At 45.3% G+C, this 19,282-nt stretch overlaps 1 protein-coding gene across 3 annotated transcripts in view; it reads left to right on the top strand.

Moving 5' to 3' along the window:
• The window catches only part of LRRC18 (leucine rich repeat containing 18), a 46,677-nt gene extending 33,664 nt beyond the window's left edge, over positions 1-13,013 (top strand). For all 3 annotated transcript variants that reach the window (XM_069753037.1, XM_069753036.1, XM_069753038.1), the window contains one exon: positions 9,184-13,013. In XM_069753037.1, coding sequence (XP_069609138.1) covers positions 9,187-9,972 — 786 coding nt within the window. In that variant the 5' untranslated portion in view covers positions 9,184-9,186 and the 3' untranslated portion in view covers positions 9,973-13,013. The remainder of the gene's footprint in view (positions 1-9,183) is intronic.
• The last annotated feature ends 6,269 nt before the right edge of the window (positions 13,014-19,282 follow it).

Here is a 19,282-nt window from a genome sequence, read left to right on the forward strand (position 1 = left end):
GATGGGGCACTGCTTCTTTCCTTCCAAGGTCCAAAGAAAGGATTTAGAGTATCGAAATATTTACTGGCTAAATGGATTAGGGAAACTATCTCTCTAGCTTATACAGCAGGTGGGGGGCCAGCTCCGCAGAACCTAAAGGCACATTCCACCCGGGCCATGGCGTCATCCTGGGCAGAAAGATCTGGAGTGTCAGTGGAGCAGATATGTAAGGCGGCCACATGGTCATCCCCTTCCACTTTCTTTAAACACTATCGGTTGGATTTGGGGTCCTCCTCTGATCTTTCCTTTGGGTTAAGGGTGCTACAATCTATAGTCCCTCCCTAAGGTAGCTTACATCTCTGTAAATCTCTCGTGTGCTGTCATGGGAGTCCGAATAAAGCATTAAGCTACTTACTGGTAGCGGCATTTTTCGGAGGCCCATGACAGCACCCTTAGTTCCCTCCCTATTCACGTGGGGGTAGCACTTCCTGATATGTATATAGCGTAATATGTAAATCTCACGTATGGTGTCTTATTACAATAATGGGTTATTTTGTTTCAAATGTATATAATGTATATATTGTATATTTGTGTACCACTAACCGCGGCAGTCCTCTCAGGCTCTGAAATACAACTGATGCATGGGGAGAGGTGCCGCCCTTTTGTATCTGTAGGTTTCCTGTTCCTTAAGGGCGGATCCCCTCTCTCTCGTGTGCTGTCATGGGCCTCCGAAAAATGCCGCTACCAGTAAGTAGCTTAATGCTTTCAGGTCTTGGTGATAAATGTTTGTGTATAAAGTTTTTTTTATTGCCACCAACTTCATAATTAGTTGAATACACTTTGGTATATGTGGTGTAATAAACCCAATGTTATACATTCAAACGTGTGGTGTGTATTTACTTACAATTATTTACATATGAAATGAATCCACCACAATTAATTTAATAGCAAACATTGTCATTCAACCAATACTTATTAAAGCATTTACAAACTAAAGTGTCAACCATTTTTTGGGGGGGATAACATTTTTTGGGTTTAATTTTTTTTAGGGTAAAATTTTAACTTCCTTTTTTCCCTTTTTTTTTCGGTAACAATCTTTTTGTTTTACCCTTTGTTTTTTTGTTATCCTTTTTTTTGTTTTTTGAAAAAAATATAACATAACATAACAGAACTTTTTTACAACAAAAATTTTACAAATCCGTAAACTGTTGGGTGGAGATATTAGCAGAGGGGCTGGAAGGTTGGACCACGTCGATAGGTGGGGAACACGTACTGGTTTGTGGTGTAGAGTGATGGGGTGAAAAACCAGTAGCCTGAGCTGGGGAGGGTGTTGTAGGGGTAGGAATAGTAAACGGGGAAGGAAAGCTTGACGAGGAAAACATTGGGGAAGACAATGTGATTTGAGGCCCGGGATGGGAATTGGGACTGGGTTTGGTTTTGGGACTGGGGTTTGTATTGGGACTGGGTTTGATATTAGGACTGGGGTTGGTATTGAGACTGGGGTTGGTATTGGGACTGGGGTTGGTATTGGGACTGGGGTTGGTATTGGGACTGGGGTGGGAAATTTGTAGTGGCAGTGTGGGGAAGGTGTGGGAGTGTGGCTCATGACCCGCAGTAGAGCAGCATGGCAGTCGTGCAATACCTGCATCTGCTGGTCAAGAGAAAGCTTTTCCATGCTCCTGAGCATTGATTGGAAAAAAAGGTTGGCCGGTGATTGACTTACATCTGAATGCAGCCTATCCAAGCGACTGCTGGTTTCAGTGTAGGTTTCACTGATGCGTGCTTGCACCATGCTGAAACCAGCAGTACCTTGCTCTCCCAAAATCTTGAAAGAGTTTTGAAAGGATGCATTCAGATGCAAGAATTCAGGAGCATAGCTCCTTTCCGGACCCCTCTGTCGCTGCCGCCATGAACCTAACGGTGGTCTAGAGGTGGCAGGATCAGAGGGGTGTGGTAAAGTGAACGCTACGTCTTGACCAGCAGATTCCAGTAGCGAGGGCTGCGATGCTGCTCCACGGCTGTCGGCTGTAGAAGTTGATGGGGCAGAGGTACCGGAAGGTCCAGATGAGGGGTCAGAGGAATGTGGCCTACCGACGTGGCCCTCGGTGACGGACTCCTGAGAGATCGCTACAGAGGGGTCCGAGGTACTTGCAGGCGCCCGATGGCTGGAGATGGTGCTCTGAAGTAGACAACAAATAACAATTAATATTGATTAGAGGCAAAGCCCTGACTGAAACCAACCAAGGTAGGTACCATTGGCCTGTTGAATACTTACACTCTTTGCAGCATACTCTCCCGGAGGAAGGACAGGGGCGGCCCATATTTATATGGAGTCCTTCTTCTGCGTGCTGAGCCACTCGGGGCCTGCATCTCCTCGTTGAACTCCCTCTTGTAGCGATCGCTGAGTGACCGCCACCGCTTCCTAACCCTGTCACCTGTAAAGACAAGAATAGAATCAAGTGCTAGTTATAACGCATTTCATTCTGTTCAAAACATAACTGTAAAGTTCATACTTACATTCTTGAGTCTGCTGGCTTGGATCAAGGTCCTCCCACCTCGGCAAAACGTTCCGCATACTTCCTCCCAGAGCCGACGGGTCACAAATATGTCTGCATGGCGGCGGTCACCCATATTCCAGAGCAGCTGACGCTCGCAGACCTCCTCAATGAGTCGGTCCACATCTATCCCGATCAGCTCTTCTGCATCTGAATCGGGAGCGCGCTGTTGATACTTATAAAAAAAAAAAAAAAAAGAACATTACTACACAGAAACCAAAAAAGATTATTATAGAGGCCAAAAAAAAACAAAAAAAAAAACACCTGTCGGCGACCACGGCCACGAGAATGTCGGCTCCGGGAGCGGCTGGGAGGATCTCTCTGTGCAGCAGACTGGAAAACATTAAAAATAATTACGTTAAAGTTATGCATATGTTGTATGTGTACTGTTATGTATGATGCCATGGTTTTTATGTGTTGGTTGCTCAGTGATGCGTGAAGCTGTTTCGACAAAACTTACACTCTGTGCGCCCTCTCCTTGTGTTTCTCCACCCCTCTCGTCTCCTTCTGAGACGGCTGATTCAGCTTCCTGTGAAAAAGAATTAAGGCATATAGTGATAAAAAAAACATTTTACGTGTAGCTACATCAAATGTTAACATTGATAATTACCTCAACACGCTGCCGCTGTGGAGAAGGGCTCTCAGAAGAAGACATTGTCCGGATTGGTAGTTCCCGGCTTTCGACTTCGGTCCCTGTTGGCTCTGCAAGTATAAAAACCCTTGTAATCTACTATACACATTCAAATTGAAGCTGTAGGGTCTTTAATACTTACATCAGCAAAGCGGCTGTGGTCCCTGGGTCCCGTCCGGGCAGCTGTGGTCCCTGGTGGGCGGTGTTCCTGGGCCTTGTTGGCAATTCGGTCCCTGTTGGCTCTGCAAGTATAAAAACCCTTGTAATCTACTATACACATTCAAATTGAAGCTGTAGGGTCTTTAATACTTACATCAGCAAAGTGGCTGTGGTCCCGGGGTCCCATCCGGGCGGCTGTGGTCCCTGGTGGGCGGTGTTCCTGGGCCTTTACTTTGTTCGCCGTGGTCCCTGGTGGCTCTGCAAGTATGACAAGTTTATATTGTTAGAAACAAACCCCCAAACTCCCAAATGTAAAAGATGTAATAACCACCCTGCTGACATTATCAGAGCAATGTTCATGCAGGCCACCTGCGAAAGTTTGGAGATAAAAAACACCCCCAAAAATTACACAAGGCCCTCCAGTCTGAGCTGGATTCCATAATGGTATTGTATGTGCTACCTTTAAAACCATTTACCGCTAACACTCCCTCCCCCAAGAAAAATAAAAATCTTTGAAACTTGAAAGGCCTACACACCAGTTCAAAATGTATTGATCATATATGTGATTTTAAAAGATCCAACTGTACCACATTTCAGTTCCCTTCTTAAAAAAAACATTAGATTACCTTTTATCTTTACAAAATAAACCCTGCACCAACACAGTTTTGCCTGTGTGGACATTTGTACATACACCAGTTAAAAATGTACCTTTGTGAAATGATACTACAGAGATATTTCATAAACCTTTTATTAATTTTTTTTTGTTTTATAATTTTTTTTATCACCACAATAGGAGCGATACTGCTCTTTATTTTAAATACAAGTACATCAAATGGAAATTAATTCAGCAATAAAACACAAAAAATATATGTTGAAAAACAAAGATCACACACGCTTGACACATGCTGACACACGCTCTCAAACTAACCACAGGCTGCACACATCGCACAACTTGGTAAATACATCACAGTTAAAAAAAAAAAAAAAGCACGTGCATGGACGCATGCACCCGCAATCACACAGACACATGCACGAAAGCACACAGGTGCAGGCATAAAACGCACGAACACACCCAAAAGCACACAGCCGTACGCAAAGACAAACACACATGCACATTCCGACTCATCCGTAGCAAAACGTACACAACGCATGACAATGCGTCTCGATGCGTCTCTAATGCAAGTCTATGGGAAAAAACGCATCCTGCGGGAGATTTTGCAGGATGCGTTTTTTTTTTACCTAAACGACGCTTTTCGATGCCCGGAGAAAAACGCTAGTGTGAAAGTAGCCTTATTCCGATATTTTGGAGGGGGCCGGCTGACCACGTGAAGGACGCCCTGGCCACTAGTGAGATTCCCGCCACACTGGAGGAGTTAATAGCAGTGTCCACTCGTATTGACCTCCGTTTTCATGAGCAGAGGTTAGAGCGACCCCAGTGTAGGCAGAAGTTTCGGCTGGCTCCCACCTTCGCCAAACCTTTGGAATCTCCAGTCCAGGCCCCTGAGTCACATGAGGCCATGGAAGTGTCACGAGCAGGATCTAAGTCCCGGACCGCTCGTGCACTCCAGGTTTGTCATGTTTGCCAGCAGTCAGGACATCTTGCCACCAGATGTCCCCAGCGGTTGAGGAAACATCAGCGTCTAGTGGAAGTAGGTGGATGAGGGCCAGGGCCACAGTCTGTGTCGGCGCTCCCTACCGGACCACCAATGCGGACTCCTTGACCCCTGATCGCACCCACACTGCGCCACCAATTGATTTTCTAACAGGCACATCCACCCTATACTAAGTGGACAAACACGGCGTGGAAATCTTTGCCTCCACTACCAAAAACTCCCCCTCGGGACTTCCGGGTCTCACAGGACTATATCATGTATGGAAAAAATTAAGCCAGTCTAACATATGACAGATGTCTCAAAACCACAGATATACTGTCCTGGACAGTTGCTATTGAAAGTAAAGGCCCTGCATCCACTATCTGGGGGAGAACTGGGCTGCTTCTACTTTTGAATATAATAAAAATCCCTATTATCACATGACGCTATACGAACAACCACTAAGGCACCATTTGTGATCAAGGCAACCGCGTGGCCGAAAGGTTAAAATTGTTGCCTTATTGTTTCGTCTTCATCTTCACATCTTCAATAAAAATACTCACTTTAGCAAAATTGAACTGGATGAGTGCAGTGATTTGATTCTCTTCAAGTACCTGGGGGTCTTCAGATTCCGTTCACTTGCACCGTCAAACTCTACTTACAGTCGAGTGCTAGCTCTTTGTTCATTCCAAGCTACAGGCTGTGATGGACTGGCAGGAACCCCATTCTCTCAAAGTGGTGCAGCGCTTTATGGGGTTCATTAATTACTATCGCCAGTTCATTCCCCACTTCTCAACTTTGGTAGCTCCCTTGGTTGCCCTCACCAAGAAGGGGCAAATCCCAAGTTGTGGTCGGAGGAGGTCTCCAAGGCCTTTCTCTTGATTAAGTCACACTTCGCTAGCGCTCCCATCCTGCATCGCCGCGATGTAGATAGGCCATTTATTATGGAGGTGGATGCCTCATCCGTTGGTGCTGGACCAGTCCTCTTCCAAAAGGACGCGCAAGGTCGGAAGCATCCTTGCTTCTTCTCTAAGACCTTTGCACCAGCGGAGAGGAATTATTCCATCGGGGACAGGGAGTTGCTAGCTATGAAGTTGGCTTTCTCAGAGTGGAGTCATCTTCTGGAGGGAGCTCGCTTTCTCTTCCAGGTGTTCACAGACCACAAGAACTTGGTGTATTTACAGACAGCCCAGCGTCTAAATTCTCGTCAGGCAAGATGGTCCCTGTTTTTTCTCCTGGTTCCATTTCACCCTCCATTTTCTTTCCGGGGAGAAGAACGTTCGTGCCGACACTCTCTCTCGCTCTGTAGTGTCATCAGAGGAGGAGGAGCCTTGGCTTATTGTCCCTTCAGAGAGCCTGAGAACGGTGACTCTGGTTTCGCTAGAGTCTGTGCCCCCAGGCAAGACTTTCGTTCCATCTAATTTGCGACCAGACATTCTCTCTTGGGCTCACTCGTCCATGGTGGGTGGACACTTTGGGACCAAGTGGACATCTGAGCTCTTGGCGAGGACGTACTGGTGGCCGCATATGGCTCATGACATCCCAGACTATGTTCGGGCGTGTCTCTCCTTCGCCAAGAACAAGTCTCCTCGGCAACGGCCAGCTGGGTTGCTTTACCCCATGCCGGTGGCAGACAGGCCCTGGGAGATGGTCGGGATGGACTTTGTGGTGAGCTTACCCAAGTTTCGTAGCTGCACCATTATCTGGGTGATCACCGACCATTTTTCCAAAATTGTGCACTTGGTGCCTCTTCCACAGCTACCTTCTGCACGGGCTCTGGCTGCATTGTTCATCAAACATATCTTTCGCCTACACGGTATGCCAGACAAAATTGTTAGTGACCAGGGTCCCCAGTTTGAGTCTCGATTCTGGAGAGAGCTTTGTCGTCTACTCAGTATTGAGTTGAATCTCTCTTCGGCATATCATCCAGAGACGAATGGGTTGGTAGAGAGGGCCAACCAGACCCTGGTCACATATTTACGACATTTTGTTTCTGCCAGGCAGGATGACTGGGCATCCTTGCTACCGTGGGCAGAGTTTGCACATAACAACACCTTAGCCGACTCCACCGGTCAGACTCCATTCCTCCTAAATTCCGGCCAGCATCCGTGTGTCCCTGTGCCCATGCCCATGTCTTCTGCCGACTCCAGGGTGGCAGACTGGGCTGTGGAGGTACAGGACATTTGGGACCGCACTCAGGATGCCATTCAGGCCTCCAAGGAAAGAATGAGGTCCTCTGCCGATGCTCATCGGCGCCCCGCTCCGACCTTTGCTCCTGGCGACTTAGTGTGGCTCTCCGCCAGTAATATCAGGCTGCGTGTTAAGTCCACTAAGTTTGCACCTCGCTACTTGAATCCATTCAAGGTCCTCAAACAGGTTAACCCTGTGGTCTACCGTCTGGCCCTTCCTCCACGCCTGGGTATCACCGACACCTTTCATGTGTCCCTCTTGAAGCCCGTATACATGTCCCAATTTTCCGAGTCATCTGCCGGGACATCAAGTTCGTCTACGGACGATTACGAGGTGAACGCTATTTTGGGGTGCAAGGTGGTATGTGGCAAAAAATTCTATTTGGTGGATTGGAAGTGTTATGGCCCAGAGGACAGGTCCTGGGAACCTGCTGAACACATTCGAGCTCCACAGCTCATTGCTGCCTTCGAGCATAGCGAGGTCCAGGGAGGGGGGCCCTAGGGGGGGTAATGTTAGGTGTCGAGTTCCCACCTCTGCACAGGGGGAATCTCGAACCATCTCCGCTGCGGTCTCCCATTCTTCTCCAGCTGCAGTGGAGTCTGCTCAGCGGAGACGTCGGTCCCAGCGTCTTGCTCAGTCTCACTCTGTGCATAGGGTTACTGCTGCTTTTCCAGCTTCTGCCATTAAAGCCAGTGCTGGTCAGTGGCGAGCAGACGCTTTTGGGATGAAGTCCTGCTTTTCCCCTTCTGAGCATGCCCAGGACATGATCTCCCGTTGGAGATCGAGGGTCACATGCTCAGATACTGCAGCAGATCCCATTGGTCCTCCAGGAAGGTTCTGAAGGTGCTCAACTTCTGTGACAGCCTCCCATTGGTCCTTCTGGGAAGGTCCTGTACATGCTGCAGCTATAAAAGGTTCGCATGACCGCATGGCCATGCGCTAGTGTAAACTTGCAAACGTGTGTGTGTGTTGATGTGTGAAAGTCGTTCATTAATTATCCCCTCCCTTGTGTATGACTGCTCGCGTAAGGTGGATGATTGCTATCTAGCGCCTGACTTAGCCATCAGCACGCAACACACAAAACAGCGTCTAATTGCTGTGACTGCCAGTGCGGTGCCGTGCGCTTTCACAGCGCTTTCCTGACCCAAGCCTGGGTGTTTAGTGGCGTCCGCCAGTGCGGCACCGCATGCACTCTCGTGCATCTTTATTATTATTATTTCTGTCACTCTGACACCACTGTTGCGGTGTCGAGCGCAAGAGGTCTATATGAACTCAAATCCTGTGTCTTGGGATTGAGTTCTGAGACTCCTTGCTTGTGCTCTTGGTGCAGTACCGCGGCCCTGTGACGCAACAGGGTTCGCTTCCTTCACACAGGGAGGTTCCATTTCAAAACCCAAACTATGACATACAAAGCCATCCACAACCTGTCTCCTCCAAACATCTGTGACATGGTCTCCTGGTACTTACTTACATGCAACCTTCGATCCTCCAAAGATCTCCTTCTCTACTCACCTCTTATCTCTTCTTCCCACATTCGCATTCAAGACTTCTCCCATGCTTCCCGCCACTCTGGAACTCCCTACCCAAATACATCAGACTTTTGTCTACCACAGAAACCTTCAAAAGGAATCTGAAGACCTACTTCTTCCGACAAGTTTACAAGCTGCAGTAATCCTCAGTCTACTGAACCGCCGCAACACCAGCTCTACCCTCTCCTAGTATATCCTCACCCATCCCCTGTAGACTGTGAGCCTTTGTGGGCAGGGTTCTCTCTCCTTCTGTACTTGTGTGTGCCTTGTATTGCTCATGTTTATCATATTTGTCTATGTATGTCCCCTATTTCACATGTAAAGCGCCATGCAATAAATGGCTCTATAAAATTTAATAATAATAATAACTATTTATTTAGGAAAATGCAGAATTTTCTGAATGGATGTGATTTGATGTTTCACAAAGTCATGTTAAATTACTTCAGATGTTGACTTTTACCGATTGATCTGTTTGAAGAATTATTGGAGATTTGGTTAGCCTTTGTTAGTATTATATGGAACTTAATTACATATGTTCTTTGTTTCAGAAAATGCCAAAGGGTAAAGGAAAACAGAAGGGTAAGAAAATAACTTTGAAGACAGCCCAGAACTCCATCCGTATCACATTTGATGGGAAACGAAGGTTGGATCTTTCTAAGATGGGAATTGCTGCAATTCCCAAATGCTTGTTGAAACTCTGTGACATAGAAGAGTTGGACCTCAGTAGAAATTTTATACGCAAGATTCCTGATTGGATACAACGTTTTCGCAATCTGCGGTGGCTTGACTTACACAGCAATCAGATAGAAAAACTTCCAGAATCTTTAGGCCAAATAAAAAGCCTCCTACATCTTAATGTTTGCAACAACAAATTGACCACAAATGGTATTCCTATGGAATTGAGCCATCTCAATAACTTACGGCAACTTAACCTAGGACTTAACAGCATTGATATGCTGCCGTCTACATTTGGGAATCTAAAAGAGCTGAAAGAAGTGGGTGTCTTTGATAATCAACTTACTTCAGTGCCCCCCAGCATGCTCAAGCTGCCTAAACTGAAGAAGCTTAACACCATGAGAAACCCTATTCAGAATGCAGAAAAAACAGAGGAAGAACATCAGGAGACTATCCAAAGAGTTAAATCTCTTTATCTTGTGAATGAAAAGGATCTGTGTCATCCTTGTCTGGCAAAATGTCAAATGGATAAGAGTAAGATGAAAAAACTGAAAAATGTGACTTCTGCAATGAAAAATCCTTTCTCCAACAACCTTGTTTCTCCAAACTCTGTAGCCAATGAAACATTGATAAATGCAAATGAATATGAAAAGATACCATAAAATGCAACAATCAGAAATAAGAATTAAAAATGGTAAAAAATAAATTCTGAAGTATAATTATACCAAAAATAACAAAAGCGTTTATCCAGCCTAAATTAACAATATAAAGATGATTATATAGCACCTGTGATCAGAATTTACCCCTATAATGTATTAAGTGTGATGTATGAGCTTCCTAGTAATTTTTCTAATCATCCCATTAGTACAACTAAGTGCCCCATCATATTTAAATTATAAACACCACCGAGTATGTGCTGCAGGAGTCTCTCGGCTCTACCTACACACTGACCTGTCTGTCATGCGGCTTTGGGCATGATAATAGCACAATGGCCCCTAGTGGCAGCATTTTATTAACCCTGCTGTACTGTTCGAGTCAATATGACCCGAAATGATTTTTGAGACCCTGTAGATTTTTTTATGAGGATTTGAAACTAGTGGTATCTTGACTTCTCCTCATTTGTGGAGCTCTCTCTCTATACAGTGTGTATATATATATATATATATATTTTTTTTTTTGTTTACTTTTTGCTACACGCTGATTTTTACACTTGTACTGTTCGGGTCAATATGACCCGATAAGGATTTTATACTGTTCTACAGGTCTCTGATTATTTCTGACTGCAAAAGTTATGTTTTTTTATGTGTACTTCATCTCAAAATGGTGGTGGTTTCACTGTTCTTATCAGTAAACAAGTAATTATCTAATTTTATCCATTTGCTGTTTGTGAGAGAGGAGACTGGTTGTCTATCATTCAAGACAATATATGCCAGGTAAGCCAGCAAAATACAGCATCAAGATTTAGACACTTTGCGACAGCAAGTTCATATGCTCTAAATGTTCAAGTGTATACAGGAAAAACCCCTGGTGAAAGACCTGAAAAAAAATCAGGGTATGCATGTTGTTCTCGATTTGACTCATGGACTAAAAGGACAAAATGTCACACGTGACAACTTTTTTTACATCCTATCAACTAGGCCAGATGTTGAAGAAAAAACAACTTACCATGCTGGGTACTATAAGAAAAAACAAACCTGAACTACCGCAAGGTATCCTTAGCAAGAGAGAGGTGTACAGTTCTATTTTTTTTTTCTAGAAATACAACTGTTGTTTCTTATGTTCCAAAAAAAAACAAGCAGGTAATTCTAATGAGCACAATGCACCATGACAATGCCGTAAGTGATAGAGAAGACAGAAAGCCTGACATTATTTTCGATTATAATGCCACAAAGGGAGCGGTTGATACTTTAGACCAAGCAATATCAACATATACATGCAAACGCAAAACCAATCGGTGGCCAATGATTTTATTTTATAACATACTGGACGTTTTTGCATACAATGCATTTTTCTTAGGCCGGTTTCACACGCCAGTGGCTCCGGTACATGAGGTGACAGGTTTCCTCACGTACCGGAGCCACTGACACACGTAGACGCATTAAAATCAATGCATCTGTGCAGATGTCATTGATTTTTTGCGGACCGTGTCTCCGTGTGCCAAACACGGAGACATGTCCGTGTTCGTGGGAGTGCACGTATTACACGGACCCATTAAAGTCAATGGGTCCATGTAAAACACGTACCGCAGTCCGTGTGCCGTGCAGGAGACAGCGCTCCAGTAAGCGCTGTCCCCCCCACATGGTGCTGAAGCCGCGATTCATATCTTCTGTGCAGCAGAAGATATGAATAATCCATTTTTTTGTGGTTTTTCATGTATAAAATAAAGGTCCATGTCCCCACCCCCTGTGCGCCCCCCTGCTGTTCTGAAAATACTTACCCAGCTCCCTCGTTGGCTGTCACTGCTTCCTCTCTTGGCCACACCTTCTAAAAAAAAAAGGATTATTCATATCTTCCCTGCAGCAAACGCTGCTGCACAGAAGATATGAATCGCGGCTTCAGCACACTGATGTGCCACAGAAACGCAGGGGCACACGGACACGGATAATTCCGGTACCGATTTTTTTTCCGGTACCAGAATTATCTGGACGTGTGGGACTGCCCTTAGGCTGCTTTGACACATCAGGTTTGGGTTCAGGCACAATCCGGCAAATTTGCTAAAAAACGGATCCGGCTTAAATAGTGAAAAAATGGATGCAAATTGGAGAGAGAGAAAGAGGGAGAGAGAGAGAGATGATCTCCATGCCAGAATCTTCTGGGCATGCTCAGTGTGTTAAAATGGATTCGGTCGCCGGAAATGTTCTTTCACACATCAGTTCCATGTGTTTATTGCCGGAAACGTCCCTTCAGGCTTTTTCGCCGGACACAAAAAACGGTGCAGGAGACGTTTTTTGAATCCGGCAAAAAAGCCTGAAGGGACGGATGCGGCACAAAATGGATGAAACGCAAGTCCTTCAGGCACAATCCGGCAGTAATACAACTCTATGGGGAAAAAACGAATCAGGCATCAGAAAAAAAAACTGATCCAGATTGTGCCTGAAACTGCCGGATTGTGCCTGAAACCAAAAACCTGATGTGTGAAAGCAGCCTTATGGAGAGAAATCGACACCAATTGGAACCGGAATAAGCTGCATAAAAGAAGATTATTTCTTGAGGAATTGGGCAAATCCCTGGTTAGGCCATATATTGAGAGCAGAAAAGTGACCCCCAGAAGTGAAGGAGCAACAGCCATTGTAAAAAGTGTCCAGCATGCTCAAGAAAGAGACTCCACATCCACGGCCTCCACCAGCACAGCTACCAGCAGCACAGCTACCAGCAAAAAAAGGAAGAGATGTAGCTTCTGTCCATCTTCCTGTGACAATAAGACTAATCTGACATGTGCTGGATGTTCAAAATATCTGTGTAAAGGACATGTGTCTTATTATTGTGTTCAGTGTAAAAACGCATGAACATGTTCGTTTTTCTTTTTTCTTTCTAAAAAGGTTTAAGTTTTTATGATTTTTCATTTGTTGATTTATAAATATTGTTTTCAAAAAGTTAAATTTCATGTTTTAGTAATAGTAATGTAAAGCTTCTTTGTTATTTGTGTGCAGAATGCCAACAATCAAAGATAATTGTAAAAAGCCTGTGTAACCTTTTTATGAAAAAAAAATAAATTATTAAGTTTAAATTTAAATTTTTCATTTGTTTATGATCAACCATGTTCACATACAGTATAATAATGAAAACAGTATTCAACTAAAACACTTAAGGTACCTTCACACATAACGATTTCGTTAACGATATCGTTGCTTTTTGTGACGTAGCAACGATATCGTTAACAAAATCGTTATTCGTGACAGCGACCAACGATCAGGCCCCTGCTGGGAGATTGTTGGTCGCTGGGAATGATCAGGACCTTTTTTTGGTCACTGATTACCTGCTGTCATCGCTGGATTGGCGTGAGTGACGCCGATCCAGCGATGTGTTCACTGGTAACCAGGGTAAATATCCCTGGTATAAAAGTAAAAAAAAACAAACAGTACATACTCACATTCCGGTGTCTGTCACGTCCCCCGGCGTCAGCTTCCCTGCACTGACTGTCAGCGCCGGCCGGCCGTAAAGCAGAGCACAGCGGTGACGTCACCACTGTGCTCTGCTTTACGGCTGGCCGGTGCTGACACAGTGCAGGGAAGCTGACGCCGGGGGACGTGACAGACACCGAAATGTAAGTATGTACTGGTTTTTTTTTTTTAACTTTTACAATGGTAACCAGGGTAAACATCGGGTTACTAAGCGCAGCCCTGCGCTTAGTAACCCGATGTTTACCCTGGTTACCCGGGGACTTCGGCATCGTTGGTCGCTGGAGAGTTGTATGTGTGACAGCTCTCCAGCGACCACACAACGACCTAAACAGTGACACTGCAGCGATCGGCATCGTTGTCTATATCGCTGCAGCGTCGCTAAATGTGACGGTACCTTTAGAGTAACTCAAAAACAAGAATTAATAGGTCAGGTCATATTGACCCGGGAACAGTACAAGTGTAGGGTTGAGCGACCTTGACCTTTTTAGAGTCGAGTCATGTTTCGCGAAACCTGACTATCTTAGAAGTCGAGTCGAGTGGAATCGGCCGATTATGGCGAAAAGTCGGGTATCGCCCGAAACACGAAACCCAATGCAAGTCAATGGGGGAGCATAGTCGGCAGTGAGTGGAGGCCAGGAAAACACCTACACTGCCCATTTTAATGGCAAAAACATCCATTCTTGTTACAGAAGCTTGTCAATCGTAATTTAGCTTATAATAATTGGAAGGCATTTGAAATTGGGGGTCATTTGGCTAAAGTTGTGGGGGGTAGGGCTGGTTCAAGTAATTAGTGGGCCCAGTAAATCTGGACCACGTCACGGCAGTGGAGCAGGGAGAGGTAAGTATTTCAACTTTGCAAGTGCTGTGATCCTGAGCAAGCAGGGGGGGCCCACTCGTTGGCATTGGCACTGGCACAGGGCCCCTCAAAGTACAGCGGTGTGTTTGCACAGCGGGGGCGCCTCGCACCGGCAGCAACACTTTTGCGTACAATGAGAGGCCCTGTGCCAGTGACGTCGCCAACTAGTATTCCTCCCCCCCACCTGATGAAGGAACCTGCACTTTCATCTGCACCTTCCTCTTTGTCCCCGTGTAAGGTGGTATGGTATGCGGGAAGAGGAACCTGACTTTCAGCAGGGTCACAATCTTGCTGTGTAGCGTGCACGGGGAATTTTGCGTTATGGGTCAATGTACCAGCAGTCTCATCTATCACTGGCTGGGCAATGGGCAGGATGAGGAGGAAACACAGATATAGGCCCAAAGAATAAAGTTGGCTAAATGCAGTTCAAAATTGGTAACACAGGACTAACCAGAGGGCATTGCAGTGGAGGACAACTGGAATGAAAGGCTGACACAGAGAGTAGGCCCAAATCAGTAAGTAGTCGAAATGCAGTTCAAAATTGGCAACCGTAGTAAACAGGCGGCACAGCTTTGTTCAGTGGAGGAGAACAGCAAGGAGTGGCAGACACCGATAGTATGCCCCAACCCAACTAGTAGGCCAAATGCAGTCTAACATTAACAACTACTTAACGAGAGCCTGAAAATGGAATTTCAGGACAGGAAACCAGGAGAACAGCAAGGAGTGGCAGACACCGATAGTAGGCCCCAAACCAACTAGTACGCCAAATGCAGTTGTTCCATTTAACCACAATTTAATGAGAGCCTGAAGATAGAAGTTCAGGAAAGGCAACCTGGAGAACACCTTGGAGTGTAACACACCATCTCTCTACACCCCATACCCAATTTGTAGGCCTAATGCAGTGTAGTTTTCAACAACTACTAAACGAGAGTCGGAAGATCGAAGCAATGTGGACGAAACCTGGGTAACACCTTGGAGTGTAACACACCGTCTCTCTACACCCCATACCCAATTTGTAGGCCTAATGCAGTGTAGTTTTCAACAACTACTAAACGAGAGTCGGAAGATCGAAGCAATGTGGACGAAACCTGGGTAACACCTTGGAGTGTAACACACCGTCTCTCTACACCCCATACCCAATTTGTAGGCCTAATGCAGTGTAGTTTTCAACAACTACTAAACGAGAGTCGGAAGATCGAAGCAATGTGGACGAAACCTGGGTAACACCTTGGAGTGTAACACACCGTCTCTCTACACCCCATACCCAATTTGTAGGCCTAATGCAGTGTAGTTTTCTACTGTTGAGGAGAGCCATAAGATCAAATACTTAATTAACCCCAAGACATAAGAGGTTGAGAGAAGCGACCCATAACGTGTATTGTTTAACCTTACAAGCTTTCTTAGATTAAAAGTAAGACACTAAAGATGGCTGCCATTTCCTGTATCAGAGAGCCATGTGGCTGCCTGGCTGGTATCCAAGATGACGCCCACCCTGATGACCTCATGGATCCACCCACAGTGACGCCCACCTTGATGACCTCATGGACCAACCCACCCTGATGACCTCATGGATCCACCCACAGTGACGCCCACCTTGATGACCTCATGGACCAACCCACCCTGATGACCTCATGGATCCACCCATGGACTTGCTCATTGCCCAACCTACTAACCAATGGAATGCTTCCGATCACTCCCATTTTAGAGCTAACCGAGCCCCCCTTACAGGGGATATGTAACCATGTGTTCTGACTGAATAAAGTCTCTTTTTCCCTTGCAGCTGGGCCATAGATTGATCATGGAGAGTTTACATATGACTGTGTGTTGTTATATGTTTATTTCTTTGGTGCGCACCTGATCAATATCCATTAGGCCAGGAGTAGGCAACTTAAGTGAAGTGAACATTTTATTAAATTGTTCAACCTAACAATTTGGCTGCCCAACGTGGGGCCAGCAGAGGAAGAGCCCTGAACCCTGAGGACCGGCGACTGGAACGGCAGAACGCGCTGAATACCCCGAACGTGGAGACTGATCACCTCCTTTTCAGAACACGGTAAGTCTGCTGATTTTTATAATCTGTAGTCTTTACCTTGTGTCCTTCGGGGTATCCTGTGCAGATTGCCTGACCGTGTCCGGTTTCCTTGGTATCTGTAAGACGGCAGAAGGGTCTCTCCGCTGCTGGTCATTTAATTGCAAGAACCGTCACATGTTTTAGTTGCCTACTGCCTGTTATGTGTTGTGAAGAGGGGAGATGACTGGTAGTTAAAACGGGAAAAGCAAGTTTTTTTGTTTTTTTTTAGAGAAGGAAAAGCAAGTGTTAGAACAGGAAAAGCAAGTTTTTAGAAAAGAAAAGCAAGCAAGTGTAAGAAAAAAAAAAAATTATTTTTGTCTGTGGTACAGTACATGGTTGTCGCCTGTGATAAGATTTTCAGTTCTGTATAAGAGAGACTAGGACCTTGAGTGATTGACTCGGCCTAGGGGGGCCCGGTAAAACTTGGAGTGAGATGACTCAGTTCGGCGCCTAATAAATTGTGTAGCGGCTCATTAAAACTTGGAGTGAGATGACTCAGTTCGAGCCAAATAAATAAATTTATAGTTTTGCCCCGTGGCATCGAGTGAGTTGACTCTGCACGGGGACTGGTAAGTTAGGGAGCAATTTGACTAAGTAGGGAATAATTGGTTTGTAAACTACGAAACACGGAAGTCAAACAGGGACCACGTGACAAGAGGGAGTAGGAACTGAGTACTGCAGACTCAATTCCCTTTAGAATCTCAGGTTTGAGTCATCTCCCCCGTCTTATTGTTTGTTTGGTGTTTGTTATCTTGATAGAGATATAGATACCTATAGAAAGATGGAGAAATTAATGCAGTTCTGCCGTATTGGCACTAAGCCAAATTCAGATGGCAAGATAGACCCGTGCACATTAGTAGTGACTCGTGAAGGGAAGAGTCATGTTAAACAATGTAAAAAGCTTATGAAGTTGTGTGGAATGCCAGAAGGGGAAGGTTACAGCCCCTGGAGTGGAAGATTGTCTTGAAAGAAAGCAAGGGTATCCTAGAAGATAATGGATTTTTGTCTACTGCTAGGGCATGGGAAAGAGTCTCTGAAAGTCTGTATAGAGAAAATTGGGTAGAAGAGGAAAGGAATAAAAAGGGCAGAGTTTTGAATTATGTGTATTACAAAAATATATCCTGTGAGCGGCCACCACCTTATAATGGTGGCCCAGAGCCATGTGCTAACCCTGGCAGCGGCCATTTTGTGAATGGTAAATTTGTTAATGCTGGTAGCATCCATTTTGTGGATGGTAAATTTGTTAATGCTGGTAGCATCCATTTTGTGGATGGTAAATTTGTTAATGCTGGTAGCATCCATTTTGTGGATGGTAAATTTGTTAATGCTGGTAGCATCCATTTTGTGGATGGTAAATTTGTTAATGCTGGTAGCATCCATTTTGTGGATGGTAAATTTGTTAATGCTGGTAGTAGCCATTTTGTGAATGGTAAATTTGTTAATGCTGGTGGCAGCCATTTTTATGGATGGCAAATGTGTTAGTGCTGACGGCGGCCATTTTATGGATGGCAAATTTGTTAGTGCTGACGGCAGCCATTTTATGGATGGCAAATGTGTTAGTGCTGACGGCGGCCATTTTGTGAATGGCAAATGTGTTAGTGCTGACGGCGGCCATTTTATGGATGGCAAATTTGTTAGTGCTGACGGCGGCCATTTTGTGAATGGCAAATGTGTTAGTGCTGACGGCGGCCATTTTGTGAATGGCAAATGTGTTAGTGCTGATGGCGGCCATTTTGTGAATGGCAAATTTGTTAGTGCTGGTGGCGGCCATTTTTTGGATGACAAAGGTACTAGTTCTAGTAGCAGTCATTCTGTGGTTAGCAAATGTGCTGCTCCTGGTGGTGAACATCTTAGATTAAGGCTACACACCACATCACCAAATCCTTGTTACCCAGTAATGACCACTAACGGCCAATACTATTTTCCTTTGGGAAGTGAACAAGCTTTACCCATGTATCCTGTCTCAGTGGTTTCCAATGGGGCACCGAACCTTTCCCCTATCTAGCAATCCTCCCGCCTGGATCGTCCTCGGCACCGACCCTTTCTACTGTCACTTCCACTGCCAATTTAGCCGCACACCCACACAAGATGCTCCAAGCAATGGCCTCTCTGTTGTGAATTCCGTTCTTGGTTGTAAGTAGTATTTTTGTGAGTTCTGCTCTTGGGCTCCTCCTTTGGTTTTTAGTGGTATGGCTGCTTCTTGGATTTAGCTTCTCAGCTGTTTCCTTTGATTGTCTTTTGGGCTCGGCTATATTAGTCTGGCCTTAGCCCTCAATCAATGCCAGTTGTCAATTGTCTCTGCCTGGAGTCATTGCTCTTTGGACTTTCCTGACACTTGGACCAAGTTCTGCTAAGCTAAGTCCTTCCATGTCCTTTGCAGTTCACTTATTGTGGACTTGTTGTTTTGTACTGTCTTGTTTTTGCTCTTTTGGTCCAGTTTATCAGTATGGATCTATTTAGCTAAGCTGGAAGCTCTGGGCAGCAGGGTTTGCTCTCCACACCTTTAGTTAGGTGTGGAGATTTTTGCATTTCTCTGCGGTGGACTTTTTCTAGTGTTTTTCTACTGACCGCACAGAGCTCTTTTCTGTACTTTCCTTTCTAGCTAGAAGTGGCCTCCTGTGCTCAATCTTGTTTCATACTACGTATGTCATTTCCTTCTCCTCTCACAGTCATTACATGTGGGGGGCTGTCTTTCTTTTGGGGATTTTCTCTGAGGCAAGATAGTTTTCCTGCTTCTATCTTTAGGGGTAGTTAGCTCTTAGGCTGTGACGAGTTGCATAGGGAGCGTTAGGAGCAATCCACGGCTGCTTCTAGTTGTGTGTTGAGCTTAGGGTCTGCGGTCAGTATAGATACCACCTGCTCAGAGCTAGTCTCATGTCGCTCCATAATCACCAGACCATAACACCTCTCCTCCCAACGCTTCC

Source organism: Ranitomeya imitator, chromosome 2 (genome assembly GCF_032444005.1).
Source record: "Ranitomeya imitator isolate aRanImi1 chromosome 2, aRanImi1.pri, whole genome shotgun sequence".
NCBI classification, from domain to species: Eukaryota; Metazoa; Chordata; class Amphibia; order Anura; family Dendrobatidae; genus Ranitomeya; species Ranitomeya imitator.